General features: G+C 43.9%; 1 protein-coding gene across 3 annotated transcripts in view; it reads left to right on the forward strand.

Moving 5' to 3' along the window:
- The first annotated feature begins 1,228 nt into the window (after nucleotides 1-1,228).
- The window catches only part of BOD1L1 (biorientation of chromosomes in cell division 1 like 1), a 50,167-nt gene continuing 32,516 nt past the window's right edge, over nucleotides 1,229-18,879 (forward strand). For 2 of the 3 annotated variants that reach the window (XM_061145501.1, XM_061145504.1), the window contains exons 1-9: nucleotides 1,229-1,465; nucleotides 6,656-6,780; nucleotides 11,376-11,566; nucleotides 12,046-12,660; nucleotides 13,232-13,381; nucleotides 15,288-15,454; nucleotides 16,550-16,661; nucleotides 17,308-17,446; nucleotides 18,482-18,554. In XM_061145501.1, the coding sequence (XP_061001484.1) occupies nucleotides 1,229-1,465; nucleotides 6,656-6,780; nucleotides 11,376-11,566; nucleotides 12,046-12,660; nucleotides 13,232-13,381; nucleotides 15,288-15,454; nucleotides 16,550-16,661; nucleotides 17,308-17,446; nucleotides 18,482-18,554 (1,809 nt within the window). Of the gene's footprint in view, nucleotides 1,466-6,653; nucleotides 6,781-11,375; nucleotides 11,567-12,045; nucleotides 12,661-13,231; nucleotides 13,382-15,287; nucleotides 15,455-16,549; nucleotides 16,662-17,307; nucleotides 17,447-18,481; nucleotides 18,555-18,879 lie in introns of those variants that run through there. The other variant, XM_061145502.1, reaches the window with a different exon arrangement.

Consider the following 18,879-nt stretch of genomic DNA (forward strand, 5'->3'; position numbering starts at 1 on the left):
ACCCACTCCAGTACTCTTGCCTGGAAAATCCCATGGACAGAGGAGCGTGGTAGGCTACAGTCCATGGGGTCGCAAAGAATTGGACATGACTGAGCGACTTCACTTTCACTTCGACTCATTTGAAAAGAGCCTGATGCTGGGAAAGATTGAAGGTGGGAGGAGAAGGGGACGACAGTGGATGAGATGGCTGGACAGTATCACCGACTTGATGGATATGAGTTTGCGTAAACTCCGGGAGTTGGTGATGGACAGGGAGGCCTAGCGTGCTGCCGTTCATGGGGTCGCAAAGAGTCGGACACGACTGAGCAACTGAACTGAACTGAGTGCTAGTTTAGCGCTGTTCCGAACACTGGAAGAATTCATGCATCTAAACTAAATGCCACGCCTAGCACCTAGCAAGCGTTTTTTATAAGCATTACCAAATGATCAAACTAATCAAAAGCAACACCCTGAAAGCTGAAAGCCGGCGTTGGGGGGGGGGGGGGGGGGGGGGGGGGGAGTCCTGTCTTCCCGCGTAGCAAGGAGGCGCTGGAAGGATCCGATTCCTGGCCACAGACGCAACGGAGGATGCTCCAGGGAAAAAAGGGATGGGGCGGGCAGCAGAGAGATCACAGACTGAGAACGAGGAAGTCTGGGAGAGTTAAGAGTAAGCAGTTCTACCCACGCGTTTGCACGGGAATATCTACGGATCTCAACCGCTCTGGGAAACAGGAACAAGAGCGTCAGGCCTAAACGCCATCGCGGCTCGAACCCGGCCTACGTTTCGCTCCCCGGCCCCGGCCGGCCCGGCCCCGCGTGCCGCCGCTCAGCCGGCCCTCGGGCCCCGGGGTGTTGCGCCAGTCGAACGCCCGACTGCCCAGGACTCCAAACCCAGGCCCCCTATGACCGCCCGCCGCTCGCTGCCGGCGCAGCCGGGTTTCAGGCCGCCGCCTCCCACCTAGCCCAGCCTCGCGAGGGCGCCCGTGCTCCGCGAAAACCGGAACTGGCCCCTCGCGGCCGCCGTAGACGCGCCTCTGTGGCCTTTGTCACCGCTTTTTTTTTTTCTCCTTCCTCCTTCCTCCTCCCGCCCCTCGTAGTTCCCTTTCACTTCCGGGGTCGCTCTGGATCCGCTGGTTCCGTAACAACATCCCGTTGGCTTCCCTCAGGCGGCGGGACCGGTGCAGCCACCGCCGCCCAGGAGCGCCGCCCGCCCGGGGCTCACTGCGCTCCTCCCCGGGCCCAGGCCGCCATGGCCACCAACCCGCAGCCGCAGCCGCCTCCTCCCGCGCCGCCGCCTCCCCCGCCGCAGCCGCAGCCGCCGCCGCCGCCGCCCGGCCCCGGGGCTGGCTCGGGCGCGGGCGGGGCCGGGGGTGCGGGCGCCGGCGCCGGGGACCCGCAGCTCGTGGCCATGATCGTGAACCACCTCAAGAGCCAGGGGCTCTTCGACCAGTTCCGCCGGGACTGCCTGGCCGACGTGGACACCAAGGTGCGGGGCGCGCGCGGGAGCTGCGGGCGCGCGGGGACCGGGGACGACCCCACGGGCCGCCACCTTGCCGGGCAGGCCGTCGGTGGCCCGCCATCGGTCGGTGGGCCGGCGGCCGCCTCGGCGTCCCCAGTCCCGGGGCCGCTCTGGAGCGCGCCGCCCGCCCACCCCGGAGTTCCCCGCGCAGACGCTGCCTCTCCGAGGGGCCGATTCGTGCCCGGCGCTGTGGGGCTCGCCGTGTTCATTCATTCGCTCAGCCTTTCGTTGCTTTAACAGACTAGCGTTAAGCATCTCCTACGTGCCAGGCACTGCTTAGGTGCTGGGAATATAGGGGTGAGCCACACCGAGTTACTGTTCTTTTGGAGACTCGTCTGCACTAAGGCTAACGGCGCTTTCATCTCTGATTTCCACTCACCGCCCCCCACCCCGGGTTTACTTTGCGTCCCAAGTGATTTTTGTCTCCTTTCTTGAAGATTGCTGGTAAGGGTCAGGTCTTTGTCCTTCGGAGAAAGCGCTAAGTGGTAATGAATCGAATTGTTTTCAGTGTTTGCAATGCTGGACTTGGTGAGGGGCGCAGAGCTGGTCGATGGAAAGGTGGGGTACGGGGGTTGGGGCTTTTGTTTCCCCCAGGGACTCTGATTTAATCCCTCAGGCCAAGTCACGTCTCTAAAGTGAGAAAGGAGGAGGGGTCAGAGGGGAGGGGTAGAGGGAACGGGGGAAAGGACGGAGGAGGGGTGACGGCAGATACTGAAGTGGAAGAAGGACTGGACAGAAGAGTGAGTTGGGAAGAGTAAGGGGTATAGGGGAAAGGTTCCCTGTATAAAAATAGCGGGGCTGGGAAGGGAAAGGGAGTTTTTACCAAGTGTCAAAGTGAAAGGGGGATTCGCAGGAGCGGGGCATCTTGGGTGGTTCTGCAAATGCTGAGTAGAGAAAACGGGAAGGTGCATTCAGTAGATGGATGGAAACCCAGTAGGTCTAGAAGCAAGTGAAGCAGGAAGCTTTGGTTGGAACCAGTTGGGGGAAAATTTTTTTTTTTTTTTAAACTTAGATCTGGTTTGGTTCATTGGTTCAGAGTTTCGATGGGGTCAGGGTTTTCACATAGCATGTTCAGCTCTTCTAAAGAAGCGTGTTTGTTTGAGGAAAGGGCTTTGAGGTGAAGCACACACCATTCCCTTATCGCCTCTAGGGAAACCTTTCTGACAGTCTGGGGACATCTTCCCTTTTAAGAACTCTGGCCCACCTTGTAGACCAGAAATAGAATGTGCCTTTTGGGGGTGTTGGAGTTTCTGGACCACATGAAATTCAATTTTCTTGGGGATATTTATCTATGTAGGTAGTATGTAGTTTTCTCACTTCATTTTAGGGAATATGCACAACTGCCTGTTTGAAAATGATGCCAGTTGGCTTTCTTCCTCCCTCTCCCTTCCTTCCATCCTTTTCTTTTTTCCCATAGGACATGGGGAAGTAAATGTTACCCAACTGTCAATAAGTAAAGCTGTTGTTGTTTTTTTTTTAAATTTGGCAAGTAGAGATTTCACTTTGCTGTCCTTAGAAACCTACAGATCCGTGTGTCATCATTGTGTATGAATGAAAATTCATATACACCAGCAGTTGGGGGGTGGGGAGCTACAGTATTTAAGGCTCAACTTTTTCTGCATCCACATTCCCTCTGAATATTATTGTTGTGCCTGTAATATTCCTGCCAGAACCTCTCAAAGTAGAGTCCTAAAACATTTCTTGGGGGGAAAGAAGGAAGCACAATTGGTTTGACAATCTAACGAGAACTAGGACAAGTGCGCATGTTGACATTAGCACGCAGCCCAAGATCCAGCTCATGCTGGGGCTCCTCTGCTCTGGCCTCCAGATCCCAGGAGCCAGGTTTCAAAGCCATTCCAGCCCCTGTGCACTGAGTAGAAAGTGAGGAGGAAAAATCAAGACAGGCCCACCTCTCGAGACTTGGCAGGGTGCTCTCTGACCAAGTGAATATGGCCCCTTTCACTCCAGGTCTTAGAGGCCAATTTTTGGATACTTTCTCAGCTGGAAGTAGCTCCTGGTCACCATAATTATTGTCTATTTCTTTTCAGATTTAAAAGAAAAATCAGAGACAGAAATAATGTAAGTTTATTCACCCAACAAATACTTATTATACACCAGGCATTGTTCTAGGTACCAGGGACACAGCAGTGAACAGAAAGTCCCTGCTGATTTGAACTTGAAGCCCATGAGAGAAAGTGTATCACTCGTGAGAGGTTCTGTGGGAGAGAGAAAGCAGGATGAGGGTGGAAAGGGTTGGTGGTGTGTTTTGCATAAGTTGTCCAGGGAAGATTGGACGAGATGACATTTGAGCCATCGCTGAAGGAGCTGTCCAGCGGCGGGGGGCTGAGCATGCCAACTGGGGAGCACAGCAAGTGCAGAAGGCCTGTGGCAGAGCCTGCTGAGGGAGAAAGGGCTCGGAGCTGAGGTTGGAGCCCCCTGCCACCCTCGCTTTAGAGAGCTGCCCAAGCCCTGGTAAGTTTGGCGCTCCCTGGAGCTGAGAAGCCACTGGCAGGTGTGAGAGCAGAAGCGGGACGTGATCTGACTTCCATCTTTGATGGCTTGGCCTCATGGAGTCATTTACAGTACCCCCTTTACTTTAGCCTTGATGTGGTTTGGACAGTAACGACATGGTCCCCCCAGCTTTAGAAGATCGGCACTGGCTGCGCTGTGGAAGCAGACTTCAGACAGCAGGAGTGGACTAGGTGCGGGCGGTCCGCAGCTGTAACCTGGGCAGGCGACCAGAACGCTCCGGGCAGGAGCGGTAGCCGTGGAGGGGTGGGAGGGGCTCGGCTCCGGCTGTTCTGAGGCTAATGCCGGGGGACTTGCTGCTGGTTCGGGTGAGGCGTGGAGGAGGAGGAGGAGCCTCTATGATGTGAAGGCTTTTGGCCAGGAGCACTGGAAAAAGAGATAGCTCTTCCCAGAAGAGTAATGGAGGCCCAAATATTATTGTAGTCACTAGGCTTTTTTACCTAAACAAGAACTTAGAAACCAAGAGATTTAACTTTAATAGTTCAAATTGAAGGTTGTTTTATGGGCAAGTAGAGTGCTAAATACATTGTGACATTTGAGCCTGGTGTTGCTGAGGTTTGGAAATATTGGGAAGAATAATTGTTTTAGAATCATCAGGGAGAAAATTAATTCTCATTCACATGAATTTTGGATAAATGGAGAGGAGCATGAGAAATAATCACAAGACTAGTTTTGGTCGGATGTAATATTTGTTGTTCATTCACTAAGTCGTGTTCAACTCTTTGCAACCCCATGGACTGCAGCACACCAGGCTTCCCTGTCCTCTGCTATCTCCCAGAGTTTGCTCAAATTCGTGTCCATTGAGTCGATGATGCTATCTAACCATCTCATCCTCTGCCACCCCCTTCTCCTTTTGCCTTCAATCTTTCCCAGTTAAATATAGGTATAGAATAGAGGATAGAATATAGGTATTAGCGAAATTCTGGTAACTGGAAGGGGTGGAGGGGTGTCATAGAGGGATAAAATCTTTCTCATCTCCACAACCCAGTCATCTCATCTGATAACTACTTTTTAGTTGCTTATCTGCCCAGCAGTGTGAAAAGGTGTGTGGAAACAAAGTTTAAAAGAGTGAGAGAAGACTTACACTTCAATAAAGAGATAAATATTGCACCCCCACTCCCTAAAATAGAATACAGCACAAGAATTACTTGAATGATAGTGTGTATCGGAGACAGTTGGTACGTGGGAGAAGGGCCATGGATGCCTACCTGGGGTGTCAGGATGACTTTACGGGTTAGGTAGGCTGTGAAGGTGAGAAGTTTGCCAGCTGGGCAGGGAGAAGGAGTGGTAGGTGTACACGATTAAAATCATGAGAACTTAGGACTAGAGCATAAACTTTGAAGGGTAAGGGAGCAAACAGCAGAAACGGAGGTTGTACAGTTTTGCTTAAAATCATTCGGGAATACTCAGACTCATCTACATTAAAAGTCACATTAAAAAAAAAAAAAGTCACATAAAAGATGTAAAGAGCATGCGTGGCGGGGACAGCTTGTAGGAAGGAAGCATGCAGTCAGACAGCCCTTCCAGGCAGTGTAGAAACGGCCTGTTAACGTGTGTCGTCTCTCCTGCTTCCTGCGTATCAGTAGTGCTCAGCTTTAGCACAGCTGATATTTTGGGCTGGATAGTCCTTTGTAGGGGGGGGACTGTCCTGTGCCCACTAGGATGCCACTAGCAACTCCCCTCAGCAGTGACTATCAGAGATGTCTCCAGGCATTCCCAGAGGTCACCTGGGTGGGTGTGGAGTGGGGGGACGCAAAATTGCTTCCAGTTAGGAACCAGTGCCTTACATCTAATGTAACACCTAGTTCCAGCGGTTGTCCCTTCATAATTTCTCTTGGATCCATGCCTTTCAGCCCATTTTTGCCACTCCAGTACACATTTCCATTCTTCTACTTATTGCATGCTTTCCTGTGAATATTTTTAGTCTGTTTACTCTCTCACCATAAGAATATCAGGTCAGCTATCACATATCACACTGCTCATATGTGCTGTGGGTTCCCATTCTCTCTCCCAATAATTCCAGGCTTCGTATATGGTCCTCAAATTCTTCCAAACCCTGGTTCCAAGTTATGTTTCCAACCTCATTTCTCTGTTTTTGTTTTCTATCCTCCAACAAAATTGGATTTAATGGTGTGGGGGCTCCCCAATGCTCCTGACTCCCTGTTTTCTCATCCACCTGCTCTTACATTGCTGGGTGTACCTGTGCGGCCCGCCTTTCCTACTCCCAGCTCTGCTGTGAAACTTTGAAGGTCCAACTGGGATGCCCTATTCCCAATGAAGGCTCACTTCCTGTCTGCTCTTCTCCATTTCTTGGCTCCAAATCATCTAACAGTCACACATCTTGGTATCTTATCTTCTAGTCCCTTGTCCATAAATAGGTATATCTGTCTTTGTATTCATCTATAAACATTTTGTTTTAGATAAATGGTATTTGAATGAGTCTTGTATTATTCTGAAGCAGGAGCATAACACAAGGTTGTCAAACCATGAAACTTTGTTGCCAAATTGATGCTGTAAGAAATGTTAACACTGCTAAAGATACTCAGATTCCTGGGACTTATGGATATTAGTGTTGATATTATGTAACAGTGAGGTTTTTAACATTGATATCTTTTTCTTTCTCTCTAGCCTGCCTATCAGAATCTGAGACAGCGTGTTGACAACTTTGTTGCAAACCACTTGGCAACTCATACATGGAGTCCCCACCTCAACAAGAACCAGCTTAGAAACAATATTCGACAGCAAGTGCTCAAGTAAGTTTCAGATTTGCAAGAGTTCCTAGGAAGGCTTAAGAATGTCACAGTGTGCCTTGCCTGAAAGCGGAGACATTTGTGGAAGTTTGTTCACCTTGTGATAATTTTGTCAGGTCTGGTGTGGCTACTTCTTACAATGATACAGTGTAATTGTAGAGTAGACTCTAAATCTCTTCAATTTCCCTCATAAATTTGACAGTCTGATTGTTCCTATAGACCTTTGGAAATATTGAAGGAGTGACTATGTGACTTCAGTAAAAAGCCCTCTAGATGTGATGTGATGTGAATGATGGCAAACACCAGATTGGTCAGTGTGTCCTATGCAGTTACGTTCACACTTACTTTTTTGACCCTGAAACCAGGCTTTATTATTCCTGGTTTACAAATAAAGACGTTAAAGATGACTGAAATTGAAACGCTTTCTCCTGATTTGAGACTGTGTCTTCTATGTTCTAATATAACTGCTTGCTTTTTTTTTTTTTCTGGCCAAGTGTGGCTTGTAAAATCTTAGTTCCCCTGTCAGCGATTGAACCTGACCCTAGCAGTGAAAGTGCTGAGTCCTAACCCCTGGACCACCAGGGACTTTCCTGGGTGTGTGTGTGTGTGTGTGTGTGTGTGTGTTTTAATTTTCCTGTGATTTTGCTTGTGGGTTTTAGTGATGATATAACCAAAAAGGGAGTGGTGGTACATTTGGACCTGTTAGAGTCCGTTTCTTGGCAAACACAAAGAGAGTGAGAAAAGCTGCAATGTTTAGATGGACCTAGAAAGATCATATTTGTTCCCCCAAAGAGCAGATTTACAATATTGTTCATGAATATAAGTATTCACCAAGGTAAGAAGACTTGAACCGTCTCTCCCTGCCTCACACCCCAGAAAAGCTGACTGCATTATTTTAAAAGTGCTTTTTAGTCTTCCTGCCTTGACAAATATTTATGTTCAAGTTCACCTACTGGGACGAAATGTGGCTTTTTAAACAGCTAAACAAATCTGATTTATAGCTCTGTGCTTAGTCACTCAGTCGTGTCTGACTCTTTGCAACCTCATGGATTAGAGCCCGCCAGGCTCCTCTGTCCATGGGGATTCTCTAGGCGAGAATACTGGAGTGGGTTGCCATGCCCTCCTCCAAGGGATCTTCCCAACCCAAGGATCAAACCCAGATCTCCTGCATTGCAGGCAGATCTTCACCGTCTGAGCCGCCGGGGAAGCACACTTTATAGCTGTTGCCCCTCAGTTCTCTCTTGGCCCACAGGGACCTTGGAAACCTACCTAGTGTGTTGCTCCCTTGATAATTCACCCACAGGAAGCCCCACAAATAAGACTTTACACTCTGATTCAAAGACCCACTTAGCCACAGGTAATCCTAGAAACCAGGAACCTGGGGCTCAGACTGCGTGTCCTAGTAAATGAGAGAAGAGAAGAGGGAAATTGGACAGTAGGTTTATTGTCTACATTTTAAAAGATATTCAGGAACCTGTGAAAGAGTCCAGGTGAGATCACAAGATGCCATTAGAGGGCTGCATCTGATTGCTTCTGGGGAGAAGTCAAGGCCTTTCCGGTTGGGCAGCAGGCCTTCAAGAGAACAGTAACCAAAAAAGGGGGTAGGGCGCTAGGGGTGAAGTCGGAGGCTAGGGGTCGGTCGGGGGCCAGGGGTAGGCTGCGGGGGGGGGGGGGGGGGGGGGGGGGGGGGGGCGGAGGCTTACAAACACTATCCAGGCTTTCAGAGCACCAGCCCTCAACAGTGTGCATAGCTGCCTCCCTTTTTACAAAGAATAACATTGTTTTAAAAGCATGTTTGGGGAGGGAATGGTCTTAGATTCTTTTTGTCTTTTTCTTCATATGTTAAAGAGACTGACTGGAAGGCACATTTCTTGAAATTGACTTCTTAGCAGGCAAAACCTTTAAAGCCAGGAAGCAGTCACTGTTCTCTTTAAAGAGAGCTAAACTCAATCTTGCCCATGTAAAATCAAGCGCTTAAAATTGTTGTACCAACATAGTGACGTTTTCACAGAACCTTGTTTGGTGAGGGATTGCCAGACACTGCAGCAGGGGGCGCTTGTGACTGTCGGCAGTTAACACTAGAGCAGTGTGCCTGTGGGTGACGGGGACCCTCCTCTGTGGACTAGAGCGGGCGAATTGTCATCTCTTGGGTAGTTTAGGCATTGCTCTTACCGCGACATCTGTACACTTTCTTCTAGCTACTTTACTTATTTTTAATTGAACTGTTCTCTCGTTTAAATTGCATTAGTAAACTTAAGTCTCTTAGATAACATTTTTAAGTTACTCTAAAGAAAGAGTAACTTTTAGCTGTGTCTACCTGATGGTGTAGGGCCTCCCTCGTGGCTCAGTGTTTAAGGATCTGCCGGCCAGTGCAGGAGATGTGGGTCTGATCCCTGGGTCAGGAAGATCCCCTTGAGAAGGAAATGGCACCCCACTTCAGTATTCTGCCCAGGAAATCCCATGACAGAGGAGCCTGGCAGCTACAGTTCGTGGGATCGCAACAGCGTCAGACACAATTTAATGACTAAACAACGACAACTACTAATGGTATAGGAATGTATTTGCACCTATAAACACAATTTTGGACAGTTTTCTTGCATATACTTTGAGAAATACTCAGTTGACTCATATTGAACTGTTTACAGTTGCCATTTTCATAAGACAAGATAGTTTAATATCTGCAATTTTGCATGGTTCAATAACCAATCTGCCAGCTCAATAGATAAAAAAATATTTCTTCTGTTTATGCATTCATTTGTACAACAGAACCTTAAAATGCAAGGGAGCTCAGAAATGATGACCTGAACTGTGCGGTGTTTTAAGGAAAGACAGGGAAGTAGCCTTCACGAAGACAGTGCCGGCTGCTGGCATTTTGGCTTTGCCCTTGAACCTGGAGCTATGACTTCTCCCCTCCTCTGGTGAGCCAGCCCCGGCTGCACCCACACGTCACTGAAATGAGCCCACGAGGAGCAGTGTGGTTGTTAGCGCGGGCCTCCGTTTTCAAGATTGGGGTGGACCTCTGGGTGAGAGAGAACATAAGTACACGGGGGCCCAGAACGTAGGCATCAGGGAAAGAGACTGAAGCAGTCATTTGAAGGGTGTGTTTTATTTTTTATTTTGTGCCTTTTTCGTGTTTGCACCTTAAAACATTTTTCAGATTGCTTGTCCTCACTTCTTTTCCACCTGCTACATTTTAAAGACACCTCTAAGATATAACGGTGTTCGGAGGATTAGCTTTTTTTTTTTAAGAATCTTAGAACTTTAGAAAGCAGGTTACCTACTTTGGGCAGTGGCGTCTCATCTTTCTCTGTGGCCCACATAAACGGAATTGTGGTATCCCAGGGCTGCACGGTGCCTCAGGAAAGGCGAATCGCATCCATCCTCCACTCCAGGCAGCCCAGCACTCAGACAAAGCCCTGCAGGGCGTAAAGACAGCCGCCTCAGCCCTGTGCAGGGACGGCTGGAGGCCTCGAACCTGCTCTCCCAACACTGTCCAGGGAACTGTGACTCCTCACTTCTCTGTTAGAAAGAAACAAGCTTGAAGTGCGATTCTTCACAGAAATGCGTGTCCTCCTATTTTGTTCAGAGGCCTCTGTGGTTTTCATGCTTCAGACTTTGTTGGCCCTTTTGCGCCTCTGTCTCTTAAGTGTGATAGTTCTTTGAACACTTTCTTCCTTTCTCTTCTCTGGAATCAGGACTCGAGTTAAATGTCTTCTCCTTTGTAAAGCATTCACAAATCATCTCAGGGATGGCTAATAATGATAATATTCTTTTCTCATAGTGTATTGTATGTCCTAGTGCCTGTCATGTGGTATTCTGTGTCTCTCTCCCCAGCCAAAATAGAGACCAGGTCTTATTTGCAGTGGCTCAGGAGCTAGTATGGTGCCTGTTGTGTTTAAGACACTAAGAACGTAATTGTTGAATGAATAAATCATTTCGTCTTTAAAGCAAGAAGATAATAAGAAGGCTAAAAGTTTTAAGCTTTGTTTTTGTTCTTCTAAAGTTTTTTCCTTTTTTTTTTTTTTTTTTCTTTTTTGGTGTTTTGGAGAAATTGCACTGTGTGTGTATTCTTCAGTTTTTGTGGACACACTAATACTTGTAAGAGACTTACCTCTTTCTGTTTGTTTTTTTAAAGTTGTAGAATCCATAGATTTATTTTGTACACAGAATTCAGCTTTAGTGGTCATTTATTCCTGTCTGCCATGGGCAGGACTGAGGTAAGCATCACCTACAAGCCTGGCCTTTAGATAACGTCTAGCTCTAAAGGTATTTTGTTTTGCTTTTGTTCTGTCTGCTTTAGTATTTCCACTAGTGACACAGTGTAGATGTGACATATTTTATGTATTTTTTTTTTTTTTTTTTGCAGTATGCTATGTTAAATGCTGCTATAGTGTGAAACTTATTTCCTGTTGTGTATTCTTCTTGTAATCCAAGAAGGATGGAAAGGAGGCAGTTTAAGAACATATATGTAAAAAAAAAAAAAAAAAAAAAAGAACATATATGTAATTGATACAGCTTTACTTAAAAGGAGTTTGTTTAATACTACATTAATTTCTGTTTTTTTTTTCCACTTTTCTGTTAATTATCCTGTGTTTCAGATCAGGAATGTTGGAGTCTGGTATTGACCGAATTATTTCTCAGGTTGTGGATCCAAAGATCAACCACACATTCAGACCTCAGGTGGAGAAAGCCGTGCATGAGTTTCTGGCCACGCTCAATCACAAGGAGGACGCGGGTGGCAGCACCGCCCCGGACGACGAGAAGCCGGACTCTTCCACCATCACGCAGGGTGCATTGCTTTTATTCCTGGGCAGTTCCTTTGCTTCTCTTCTTGCGCTGATTACCAAGTTAGGGGTATTTAGTTCTTTAAAATATTTCTCTTTTCGGCCATTCTCATGAAATTGTAGTTATTTTAATTATCACCCAGATTCTTCAACTAGCGTAACAGTTTTTTTCTGTTTTTTAAATAATGGTCATTTTAATAATGTAGTGGATGGGTGTGTGTGTGTGTTTCAGTAGAGGCAATAATTACAATAATTAGAGAACATATTCTTTTTCTGGGAACTAGACTGTTCTCACATTTGCATGGTGCCTAAGATTCTGTATTACGGAGGTAGAGAATTTAGAGTGTGTTAAGTCTTAGCACTAGTACCTGAAAGTCTAAAAATGTGTGTGTCACATAAAACTGACAGTGACAGGTGGCCTTGAGTTTGCAGAGGGCTTTACCTTCTGCACAAATTTATTCTAAAACGTGTCTTTCCCTCCAAGGTGTCCCCACCCCCGGACCCAGTGCGAACGTGGCCAGTGATGCCATGTCCATCCTGGAAACCATCACTTCTCTCAACCAAGAAGCTAGTGCTGCCAGGGCTTCGACAGAGACGTCAAATGCCAAGACCAGTGAGAGAATGTCCAAAAAACCCCCATCTCAGCCAAGCACTGACACTAGTGCTGAGAAAGAGAGGACTTCAGAGGACACCGCTGATAAAGAAAAATCTCCACCTGACTCTTCAGGGGAAGGGCAGGAAGCTGCCCCTGGCTCTGAAGAACTTAGTGATCCCCCTTGTCCAACTGAAGAAATGAAAAATCACACAAGAGAAAGTACTAGTTCAGTTCTGCTAAATAAGGATGCTCAACAAGAAACTGGTGACCAAAAAAGCAAATCAGCAGATAAAGGTGAAAAGAAGCCAGACAGCAATGAAAAGGCAGAAAGAAAGAAAGAGAAGAAGGAAAAGACTGAAAAGAAAATCGATCACTCAAAAAGGAGCGAAGATGTACAAAGAGTAAAAGATGAAAAACAAGCAAAGGATAAAGAAGTAGAATGTTCAAAACTTCCTTCAGAAAAAACCAATAGTAAACCTAAAACCGGCGAAGGAACAAAAGAAGGTAAAAACTTGGGAAAGTCTACAACAGTTTAAAGAACGATGAGTGTCCACTGGGGTCACATCAAATTTGCCTTCAAAGTTTTATAAATATATTTGCTACTTGTGTTTTTAAAGCCTGAAGACTCATATTCTCTTTGCTAAAAGATGAGCATTAAGCATTTGTATATTTCCTTTCCATTCTCATGTACCAATTCACAATGCAAATGAACAGAGACACTCTAAACCTTATAATTTAACCCATAATTTATTCACATACATTATTCCAAGAAAACTAATAGTCATATATGCTAATCTTTAAAATAGTAGATAGTGAATATTTCAGTTACTTAATATTTGCTTTTTGTATATCATTCACGTCAGTTTTATTAATTTTATAGGATAACCTTGCCTTTTTGTCTTCTGAAAACAGCTCTACCTTATTTGATATTGGTTACTAATGGTGAGAGATTATTTCTGAAGTTGAAGTTCTTTGAGCAGTTAAAGCAGAAAAATGTTAATGTAATTTAGGAATTGGGTGCTGTTTCTGTTCTTACCACAAGACGATTTATTTTCTATGTTTCATTGTCTTGTAGATTTCTCTTTGATAGATTCTGATGTGGATGGACTTACAGACATCACAGTTAGCTCCGTCCACACCAGTGACCTTTCATCTTTTGAAGAAGACACTGAGGAGGAGATTGTGATGTCTGAGAGCATGGAAGAAGGAGAGATTACATCAGATGGTAAAGCATTTTACTTAATAAAGCCTCTGTGAAGCTTCCTGTTGAGCAGTATTTGTATATTCAGATGGCTGTGTCGTGAAAGACAGTGTGGCGCCGTGGCAGGAGCTTGGGACTTTTAGTTGGAAGATTTATTTCTGAGTCCCAGCTCCAAGATTGTCTATCTGAGCAAGCTTGGTAAGTTACTAAACTTCAACAAGCCTAGGTTCTCCATCTCTTAGCTCCACTCCCTAGGATTGTTACAAGAGTTGGATGAGATCATGCTTGAACATGCCATGTTTCGGTAGTGTTTGGAGGGGCACAGTCAGCAAGACTGCCCTCACTCTGACACCCATTGCAAATTCAGATCCCCAAGACCACCCTCAGGTTTGGTAGTCCACTAGAAGGACTTGTTGAAAGCTATTAAATTCATGGTTTTGGTTTCTTACAGCTGAGGAACACATTAAAATCAGCCAAGGGAAGAGGCAAGAGGCTATATAGTCTGTCACCAGGAATCACATAGTCACCAGGAGTCACGTAGCTAGTGAGCACAGCACCATTTCAAACCTGCATCCGGGCCTCTAACTAATACCTTATGTTTCTCTTTAACATGTGGTTAAATATTGTTTATGATTTTTTGAAAAGTCAAAAATGTTGAATGTTATTTGCAGTTGCCTGCGGATATCATCTAGTAAATTTGCCACTGGGTCTTGGATTGAACCCACCTGCCAATGCAGGAGATGCAAGATGCAGGTTCAATCCTTGGATCAGGAAGATCCCCTGGAGGAAGGCATGACAACCCTCTCCAGTATTCCTGCCTGGAGAATCCCGTGGACAGAGGAGCCTGGTGGGCTACAGTCCTTGGGGGTCGCACAGAGTCAGGCATGCCTGAAGCAGCTTGGCACATACTTGGATAGAATATCTGTAGAGAAAATCATAGGCAAAAAAAAATGTAGAAAATTTTAATGCTGTAGATGTATTAATATTTTTCAGTCTCTCCCATTTTTCATTATTTTCTTAGTATCCATTTCAAAAACTGGATTAGCAGCCTCCAAAATGCAAGGGAACACGTCTCACTCTTCATAATTATCCTCATGAGGTCATTTCTGAGTACTGATGGAGAAAGAATGCTCTTATCCTGTGAATACTCCACTTTCTCTGACCAAACAGAAATCTTACTTCTAGATGCTTTATTGGGTCTTTTCAAGGTTTTTCCTGGACAGGGCTAGATTTTCTGTGTATGGGATCCAAAACCTAAGAAGATTGTTCTTTTGAGAGTACTGAGCAATACTTAATACCACTTCATTGCTTCTTGCTGTGTCATGGGGAACTTTTCTTCCTTCCTAGGGTAGAGGGGTTTTAGTATATACTTGCTGTAGGTCCAGTTATTGATTCTTGCCTCTTCCATAAGTGAAAGATCATAAATGGTCATTAAAATTTCAAGTTTAAAGTGTGGCTTGAAGGGAGTTTGTTCAACTTAATACTGGTAAAGTATTCATGCCAAGTCTGTTGACATACAAATGATGATTAACTATTTGTCAAGGGATCATAAATAACTCTTAAAGTCTAATTTTTCTTTTTGATATGTGAGAAGCTAAAAGAAAGAAACAGTATGTAAATCAGGAGGACATTCCTGGTGGTCCATTGGTTAAGACTCTGTGCTTCCAGTTCAGGGGGCATGAGTTTGATCCCTGCCCTGAGAAGTTCTGCATGCCATGTGGCACAGCCAAAGAAAGAAACCAAAAAAGAGTTTAAATAAATAAAGCTATGTATTATAGCCTTTAAAAATTTCTGAATTTTCATATACTGATATTTCTCCCATTGGACCTACAAATACCCTTAAACTACTTCGATGCAACTTTTGCCACTTGATATTGATGTTAATTGCTGATTGACAGAAATGCTCTTCTTTCTACTGGCTTTCTTCCAGATGAAGAGAAGAACAAGCAAAACAAAACAAAAACTCAAACCAGTGATCCCAGTGAAGGAAAAGCAAAAAATGTGCGGCATGCCTATGTTCACAAACCATATCTTTACTCAAAGTATTATAGTGATTCTGATGACGAACTTACTGTGGAACAACGGCGGCAGTCTATCGTAAGTCAGATTTGAGCTCTTGTTATGTTAACTGATTAAATCAGGTTGGCATACTTGACTAGTCTGTTCACAGGCTACTGGTGAGCATTCGAAACGGTGACTTATAGGTTCCACCTTCAGGAACCTTGTCATTTAACTAGGCAGAATAGATAAAAATGTGTGATGGAGCTGTTCATATCATCATGATTGGTGAAAAACTGGTAACACCCTCAGTGTTTCACAGTATGGAAATGTTTGACCTGAGTATGGATACAGCCATAAAGAGAGATGGCATCAGCCGTTAACATATTATTAAGTGAGAAGCGCAGTCGTCCACATATTTCCTGCATTTGATAGTACTTCTAAGATATACCACTGAATTATTAACAGCTTTTTAGAGAAATTGCTACCTCATTGTATGTATACATCAGTTTTAATAAGTTGGCTTACAATTTCAGAAACATGAAAATATGAAAAGTTGTGCATCAAAGAATGAGGAAATACTACTCCATAAACAATGATTTGAAGGAAGTGCACCAAAATGTTAATGGTGGCTTCTCTCTTAAGAGGTTAGTTGATCAGGAGTTATGCTCGTGCTTAGGGTGTTTGACACTTGGAGGCTTTGAGTTCTGGGCAGGAAGGAGATGGTAGAGTAACACAATGACTGGATCCTCCCTGGTTTAAAATACAACTACAGGAAGTCCCACATCCAAACCCTGGGTCCTGAGAGTATAGCCAGCAAGTAACATTTATTGTAGGACCATCCTGTCACTTGAATCTGCATTTCAGCTTTCTTTGAGAAAATCAGAAAATTATGCTCATAGATATTTTTATACCTAGCCTGTTAATTGTAATAACAGTTTATTAAACCACCATTTCCCCAAATAATATCTTTAAATTGATGGCATTCTGAAAATTAGTAAGGGAAAAATGTCACCTTCTGTCTCTTTTGAAACACATGCACACACACATAGACGTGTTTATAGTGGTATGTATGCACTTTTGCAGAGCCCATTAATTTGTGAGAACATCTGAAGGGCAAGCATATTTTTTTTCAGGGTTTTTGCTCTTACTTGAGAATCTGTCAGCATAATTATGAATATTTTGTGGTTTTAGGCTAAAGAAAAAGAAGAGAGACTTTTAAGAAGGCAAATTAATAGAGAAAAACTTGAAGAAAAACGAAAACAGAAAGCAGAAAAGACAAAGTATTCAAAAGCTAAAAGTCAAGGTATAAGAGATCTTAACTTTTAATATTTTAAACCATGTACTTACATACTCCACTGACTTCTAGATATTAAGATAGCTTATGAGATATGATTATAAAATAAAGTGATAAAAATTGTAGATTTTTTAAACTATGTATTTTAAGATGTGGAAGATTTCCTTTTTAATCTGATGTCTTTAGTCACTTGTTTATTATATTTCTATATCTAAGTTAAACATTCTATCACATACCAGATTATACAACTCACATCATAGCAGTTTATTTTCCAGTGATTATGGAATGAATCATCACTAGAAAATGTATTGTTCACTTGTGAGTCCTCAAGTCTTGCAGTAATATTAATGGAATTCATCTGTACTTTAACTAAAATGTCAAACATTTATCTGGAATATTTCACTGGACAAAATTGAACTTCCTCTGGACACTGATCTTGTTTGATGTAAAATACACACGTGTACATATATGAACACTTAAAATAAAAAATATAAGACTTCTCCATCTACATGAAATATTTTTATTCCAATACAACTTAGAGCTATTGAAGCCATTTTTCATTTTTACAGTGATTAGAAAATCTTAATGAAGAATAAAGATTGCACTGATAAAAATTGTGTTCTGAAACATAGTTTGTTGATTGCTTCTTCCTCAGGCAAAAGCAGTGTGGACTTAGAAGAACCATCTACAAAAGGTTTGGAGCCCAAAGCCCCCCGAATTAAAGAAGTCCTTAAAGAGCGGAAAGTTTTAGAGAAAAAGGTAGCCTTAAGCAAAAGGAGGAAAAAGGATTCCAGGTACGTATTTATTTGGCCACACTCCCATTATAACATTCTCTCGGCATGCTTTCAGAAGAGAGGCATTGAAAATGACAGTAAAGAGCCAGACCTAGAACGTGCAAATTATTCCATGTTTATGAAATGCCTTTTAGGATTTCCTTTTCAGTATTAATTCATTGTATTAATATCTGTGATATTTCAAAATAGTGTGTACTAATCTCTTTCTTTTGTGGGGGTGGGGGCAGACTTTATTTGATAATCTAATGGAACCATTGGACTCTTTGCCCAGAGAAATGCATGTGCATAAGCACACAGTTGTCCCTAGAGTCTCAGAGAGTGTGTAGACCTCTGGCAGCACTCAGGAGCCATTCCTGTTCCGGACATTCAGTCGCCTCTTACTGATGGTGGCTGCCTCCGTTCTCTAGCCTGCCCACACACTTCAGTAGTGTCTCATGCTCCTTCCCATAAACCAGAGTTCCAAGCCAAACATGGTTTTTAGCACCACATGATCACGGTTAATTCTGTAAGAATCACAAAGCTGAAGAGACTAAGGGTGGCTGTGTAGGCATGGGCTATAGCATTGCTGTACCAGCAACGTGCAGTTCTGTAAGTTTATTTTAGACTTGAAGGTAACTAAATCAGTAATTTTAGCTGAGTCAATAATCTGCAGAACTCGGTCAGAGGAGGTGGCTCTCATTTCCTTACAGACTTCCGCCTTCTCGATCTGAATAAGTAGAACTGCTCTGTTTATTCAGAAGATAAGACTTCCAAAGTGAAATTGGAGCCCATATCATATGCATCTTCAAGTGACAGATCACAAATTTTTGTTTCAAGAATACTTCCCTGTAGGACCAAGAGTGGTCCACTTCACATTCGGGATTTAGCTCTTCACTGTCAACCAAGAATAGGACTTAATTTGAAGTGCACGAGTCTCTAGGTACCAGTTAAGTGTTTTATAGTAAAGAAAAGCTCAGCTTGTTTTTAAATCTTGCTGAGAAATTTAAATCACGTTTTTTGGTCCAAAGTTCTTACTTCACGTTTTGCCCTACCTAGGAACATTGATGAGAATGCTAAAAAGAAACAGCAACCTGAAGAAGATTCCAGAGAAACACTCAAAACAAGTGAGGTATGTCTTAATTAGTAAAACCCCATTTTAAATGCTCTTCTGTTAGATATTAGCCATTCAGTTCTTTGTAGTAAAACTTAGAATACAGTCTGATTTTTTTTCTACCTTGAATAGAAAGTCTATCGCATTCCAGCTCCCCCATCCTATTATGGCCTAAATTCTTCATTTTGGCAAGTTGATTCATGTGATCTTTTATCTGGATAATAGCTACTTTTCTCCTCTTCTCTCTTTCCCCAATTCCCCCACCTCTTGTTTCTTAAATTGACAATAATAAAATAGCCAGGAATAATAATGAAAAAGAAAAGGAGGAAAAAGCTAAAATCCC

Source organism: Dama dama, chromosome 6 (genome assembly GCF_033118175.1).
Source record: "Dama dama isolate Ldn47 chromosome 6, ASM3311817v1, whole genome shotgun sequence".
NCBI lineage: Eukaryota > Metazoa > Chordata > Mammalia > Artiodactyla > Cervidae > Dama > Dama dama.